Source organism: Penaeus vannamei, chromosome 3 (genome assembly GCF_042767895.1).
Source record: "Penaeus vannamei isolate JL-2024 chromosome 3, ASM4276789v1, whole genome shotgun sequence".
Taxonomy (NCBI): Eukaryota; Metazoa; Arthropoda; class Malacostraca; order Decapoda; family Penaeidae; genus Penaeus; species Penaeus vannamei.
In genome coordinates this window covers 44164377-44170960 of record NC_091551.1, presented here as the reverse complement: position 1 = coordinate 44170960, position 6584 = coordinate 44164377, and the positions used below count along the sequence as shown (strand labels likewise).

General features: G+C 34.5%; 1 protein-coding gene across 1 annotated transcript; it reads left to right on the top strand.

Annotated features, from left to right (window-relative positions):
• The first annotated feature begins 1092 nt into the window (after positions 1–1092).
• Positions 1093–5561, top strand: LOC138859200 (BBSome complex assembly protein BBS10-like). The gene is made up of 2 exons (XM_070113375.1): positions 1093–1190; positions 1567–5561. The coding sequence occupies exon 2, from the start codon at positions 1573–1575 to the stop codon at positions 3469–3471; it is 1899 nt and encodes a 632-aa protein (XP_069969476.1). The 5' UTR covers positions 1093–1190; positions 1567–1572; the 3' UTR covers positions 3472–5561.
• Positions 5562–6584: the final 1023 nt, after the last annotated feature.

The following is a 6584-nucleotide window of genomic DNA, read 5'->3' as shown; positions in this document are numbered from 1 at the left end:
TAAGAGGTGGGGGTCCAATGTCGTCTCAACGTTGCGCTGAAGGAGCAACGGTATGGAGGAACCGTATTCATGTTGACAATTGTGGAAAGGTATGAATGAGAATGAATATCTTCACAATACAAGAGATGTATCTGGCAGGGTTCGAATAAACCGTCAGAAATACATGATTGTATTTCTGGCGAAGGTATATTCATAACTGGTTAAATACATCTCGTATTGTGAAGATATTCATTCTCATTCATACCTTTCCACAACGATATGGATATAGTTTTTTGGACCACGCACCTTTTCCTTGCGGAAACGCTCTTCTAAAAATCTCCAATGGAACGTTTTTTCTACAAGTGTTTCATTTATCAGATACTTTGCCAAAACTGGCACGTACTTGTTGAAACTAGGCACATGAAGAATACTAATTGCCAAAACCAAAGTTGTAAGAAATTCACAACTATACGCTTTGGTAACTTGTCAGTTTTGGTAACTTTGGCAAGTCCTTTATCACCCCCCCCCCCAACTATTTTTTGCAATTTTGGAAAAATCTCGTGAACCATCTAATTTCTCCCCGTGACTCCGCTACTGCATACATGTATACGTATATGAATATATGCATACATACATATATACATGCAAACATGTAAGACACACACGCACAAAGAAGAAACTTGAAGAAAAGAACATTTTTTTTCATATCTAATATGAAACAGCGTAGGAAAATGACCGGAAGTTATCATTTGTTCACCTTAAGTAATGCTGACAAAGTCCATTTAATTCACATTCTAAAATAATCTTCATGGAAATACCAAGTGAGGAAATATCGACAGTTGTAAGATTAATTGGACATTTTATACTCCGCGCTCTCTGTCCCCCAGATGGTTGCTATGGAAACGATAAACAACAGCAAAAGCGCACTGCGTTATAGTCATTGCATTCGATGATGCCTTAGATATCGATTAACGAATTCTTCCACATAATAGATATTATATTCCCCTTCTACAGATAATCTTAAACAAATCTATAACCAATTAATTTACCTTTTGGAGCCGACTGTCACGTGCTCATGTTGGTACACCTGGCAGGTTTGTTTACATCGGCGAACGTGAATGAGAGGCAGAGGGAGGGATGGCACCACGACACGACGAAGGGAAATACCTGTTAACGAAGTCTTGATGGGTCGTGTTTGATATGCTGAAAAGGTAAGTAAAAACTCCATTGTTTGGATGATAATACCCAGGTGTTTTTTTAAGATATTTGTCTTTAGAATGAGTGACAAGGGGCTGATTCTGTATCTCAATTTGCACGTTATATGTCATGTTGTCATTGAATAGATTTATGCCAAAAGTAGCACTGCTTGTTGAAGGAAAGTAAGTAAACATATGATATATATGTGGAATGTGTTTAAATGATATTCAAGTACAAATATGCTTATGTACCCATCCAGCCACCCATCCATTTCTCCATCCATTCATCCATCCAGTCACTCACCTACCCATTGGTCCATCCGTATTGTAAAAGTTGGAGTTGTATACCCTTTCATGATGTACAAGATATATTTGGGTTCTTTTTTTACAGGACAAGATGGCATGCCGTAAGAAAGAGATGGGAATATCAAACCTGGTGGTCCAGTGCGGCAGCCTGGCTTCGATCCTGGAGAATTCTCTGGGCGTTCATGGGAAATCTGTGCTAATGGAAAAGAGCGGTAATGTTATCATAACTCAAGATGGAACAGAACTGCTGAATTCATTGGCTATAAATGATCCTGTTTTGAACATTGTCACTCGGGGAATAGTTGACCAGGTTAGAGTATTAGGAGATGGATGCAAGACAAGTTTCTTACTTTTACGACGACTCTTAGATTCTCTCGATGGCCATGTTGCCTTAAGCCCAGGCGTTCCTCTTTCTATGAGGCGACAAAAAATGATACAAAAGATTATACATGTACGCAAAAATATTCTACCTTATATCGAAGATGATGTGATCAAATATGGTGCTCATGTTCTTCCTCTCCGCAGTTTTGAAGCACTGGGAGAAATTTTGCTAAATACTTCTCAGTCCTTCTTCTTGACTAAATTTTCAAAACTTATTTCTAAGACTCTTGCTCAGTTATTGTTAACATATATACTGAGTCAGTGCAGTAGTAGTGGGGAACTTATAAAGCTACTTGATGACTTGGCTAACAATGCTCATATTGCAGTAGTGGAAGTATATAAGTTACCACTGCTGAAGTCACAAGTTGTGCCTGGATTTTTTATCACAAGAGATTTTAAATACCTAGAAAAAAACATGCAATTAGAAAATGTGCCCTTTGTACTGTGGTCAATACCCTTGGAAGAAAAGAAGGATGAAGGTCAGTCCAAAGCAATAATTGAAACTGCTAATGATCATGTACTAATGAGAAGTATTTTTATACAGAATCGACTGGTTGATTCATGGCTTGCATCTCTTCATGGATTAGGTGTGAAAATGATATTTTCATCAGTATATTTCCCCGACTGGGCTGTGTCTGTCTGTAGGAAATACAGAATTTCTCTCATAGATATGATTGATGAAAAAGAATGGAACTTTGTGATGATAAAGACAAGAGTTACACCCATTGTTATTCAAAAGGATATCAATTCAGGATCCATAAGGATATTTGAAAAAGTAGAGCCAGTGGCTCATGGCTTATCCAGATTTGTTAAGCTTCATGGCCTGAATATGCACCAGATAGTCCTCTGTGGTCCAACAGTTTCTCAGTGCCATCAATTTTCTACAGCTTTTCTCAATCTTTTCAAGTATTTGCATTGCTGGATGTCTGACTGCTTGAAACAACTGAGTCCCTATGTAGAAACAAAGAAAGATAATTATCACTCTAAGTATGATTTCCTTTGTAAAAGAGATTTGGGTTATCTCACGGAATCAGTCCCACAGGTTACAGCAGTGAGTTCAAGCTCCCATGTGATGCCTATACACCAGTGTGAGACTCTTTTCCAAGTACACAGAGGAGAGAGTATTCAGAGGAATCTCTCGGTGGAACTAGATCTAGTCATCCGTCCTCAGGGTGTGATCCCTGTCTTATATTCAGTGCCACATGGCAGCTACATTCAACTATTGGCCAGATATTTAGTTGAGAATGACATCTCGGTAAAGATAGAGGATAAGATTGTTAAGGCTATATTGATGGAGGTTTTAGATGAAATTCCATGGTTGTTGCATAGAAAAGCAAGGCTGACTAGAGAGAGGTATATTCAGTTTCAGATGAGATTTAATTATAATTTGAAAAATGTGATAGAGAAAGGTCAGGTCCCTGCTATGTCATACATGATGGATGAATTTACATTTACAGGACACCAAAATCCATTTATGTTTTTCAAGTTATTAGACTCTGTTTTGCATTTTGCTGAGTACATATTAAGAATAGAATGCATTGTCCCAGCTAATGGCAGAATCTCCAGTCAAGAAGGAAATTGTGAAAGTGACGAAAGTGATAATGATTAGATTACTATTTAGAGATTCTTATATTTTTCAGATTGGTTATAACACAGATTTTTATTTATTTATTTATTTTTTACCACAAAATAACAGAAATTGTAGTTATAAAAGTTATATATTATATATCTCTTTAGAGGAGTACCCATTTGTGATGAAAATTCCATTCCACAGAATAATTTGAAATTGCTTTTGTATTTATTTCATTTTGAATTGCAGTTTAGAAATAAGTGAAGTATGTGATGTTGGTTGTGAAGATTGATTTAAGACATTGAATGAAAAGCACAAAAAGAAGCAAATGACATAGTGCCTTAGTTGAGTGCTTCATTGCTTTCATAGTAGTGAAAGACATTTTCTACTGTTATTGCTAAGATATTTTGTACCAGTCAGAGAGCATAGAAGTAGCATTTACAACTTTTTTATGTCTTAACTGTCCCAAGCTAGCATAAATGAATCTCTAAGTGTAATTTCTTATGCAGTCAGTGTCATATGAAGTAAGTGTTTGTATATTAAAAATGTATTTGTACTAAATGTTGTCTCTGCTGTATTTGTACAAGTTAAAAATGTATTGATGCTAGTCTTTGTGAACTGTTTCATATATTTTTTTTCTCTTGCTGAAGTTTCTTTTAATGTTGTGCGAAGTATTTTGCAGTGGTGGTGCTTTAGTACTAAGTATTCAGGTTATGTGCAAATTTTTGGTGAGTTGGTGTTGTGTGCTTAACCTGTCTCCAAGAGAAAGTATAAATGGATTCCAGCCATATGCATCTAAGCCTTAATTTATTTTGCAAAAATTAGACTAGTGTGTACAAAGAATGAATATTGTGTATAATGAGATTTTTTTCACTACCTCTGTATTACCATTGTGTTCACATGATGATTGTATTATTTTTATCTGCACATACATTCAGTCTGTTACTGTAGCATGAGAATTTATGAGATAATGAAAATAAATCAGTGTCACCTGTTTAAAATAATTGCTTGGTTAGGTGTTTCTTGTCACCATAGTTTGAACTGTTTTAAATGCTAAATCAATAAATTCTACATATGTCAGGATCCTATTGTTAATTTATTATTATAAGGGATCCATGTCATGTTGAATTGTAAAAACATACCATTACAGTGAATTCATGATGAATGTAAAAAAATCACACTGTGTTTATTCAGTGGCAGAAAAACACAGTACACAGACCTGAAGACGTAATTTAAGAGGATTTTGTCAAAGGTATGAACGAAAATTAATGTTGTCACAGTGTAAGAGATGGATTTGTCTAATTTTTACATATGTATTTCTGATGAAGACATAGTCAAAATCAATCTTTTGCACAGTGAAAGTATTCATTCTTATTCATAACTTATTTTACATTTGTTGATGTGAACACTATTCAGGATTTTGATATTGTTGTCTCACTGTCAACGAAATCTGTGTTGTGTACTGTATTTTTTCCTGACAATATTGCAATGAATGATGTCAAGGAAATGAGTTTGATATTTTTTGTCGATAATTATAATAAATGTTACCTTTGGAACCCATTTACAGAAAATAGTGATAAGTAAGGATATGTGATAGAAAGTATATTATAAATTGTTCATTCCAGTATTTAGATGACTGCTGTAGAATACAGATACACACCTGTATAGGACTTATACACAGTGAATGAGTAACACTGGTGAGATTAGAATCTGTAATCTTGGTTACTTCAATTGTTATTTCAACATTGCATGTATTGGTGTTATCTCCTTAGTAACTGTCTTCCTTCGGAGGTGTTGAAAGTCCTTGTGGTTGTGAATTCAGTGTTGGTGGCACTTTGTGTAAGCATTTTCCATACCATCAGACATTTGATGTCTTGAATACAGTCTAGCTTTCTATGTTGTCTCATCATTACGGGTCTCCTTTGCTCATTCGGTGTAACAGAACTTTGCTGCAGCTTCTTGCTTCATGCAGCTTTTCTGTTCTAGGTTATTGATATATATATCCCTATATATACACTCCCATAGTGTTGTTATTATTTTTTTAAAGATCGATATGATAGCCATTGTAAAATTTCTTTTCCCATTGTAGAGTGAGGAGTGTTGGAAGTAAGGTAATATTGTAGAAGGAATCAGCCCTTAATCTGTATGTATGTATGTATATATATATATATATATATATATATATATATATATATATATATATATATATATATATATATATATATATATATATATATATTTGAATACAGATGTGATATATAATGGTATGAGACAATGCAGTTCACCAGTTTTACTACATGTAATTCAGTCAGTATGTTTCAAATTTGCCATGATTTTAGTCTGTGAATGGTTCTACAGCTAATTATTGCAAAAACATGATAAATGCATGATTACCACTACCAGAGATTGTGTAAAATAATAATTTGATTGAAATATATCACATGAACATTGCATGCAACGACAATAAATATTTCCTTGGCTATTTATCAGGTTGATATATGGCTTAGGAATAAGGTTGAAAGGCATGATAATTTAGATTAAATGCTACATATATAAAACTGCAAATCCTTTAGCCTGGTTTATGCTTATAGGTTTATGCAGCAATGATTTTATTCCTAAGTGTAGTTTAAGTGTTTTGTGGCATATCAAACATATTCTGTAATTGCAGACATAATTTATGCATTAGTTGAATACAATGCTAGTCCTCAGAGTACCTTATATTTTTGTAGTTGCTGGCTTTCTGTATCATAGAAATAAGAGTCAAAGGGTATTTTTTTTAGATCAGAGATTTCTGTCATTTGAGGCATTCTTTTGCTGCTGCATTCTTCTTTACTACTTCAGGTTCTAGCAGAGCTGGAAAATGCAGTTTTAGCTTTTAGACTGCAATTGTCCGACACTTCAGTTTATATACTAGAAAGTACTGATTATTGCAACTGATCATTAAGTAGCCTAAAAATTACCTGCAGCAGCTTTATTGGTACTGTTTGCAAAAAATAATGCTGCAACCTTTTTAGCAGTGCCAGTGCTATAGAGCATTACTTTGAAATCTCCATATCTTAACAAGTACTGCTAGTGGCACAGGTGATAAGTTCTCAAGGCAATTTCCTGGTGGTTGCAGTAATTAGTATTTTTCAGTATATTGGTTAAATGAA

Excerpts from the sequence above, each read along its gene's own strand:
- LOC138859200 (XM_070113375.1), top strand. The coding sequence starts at position 1,573 with ATGGCATGCCGTAAGAAAGAGATGGGAATATCAAACCTGGTGGTCCAG.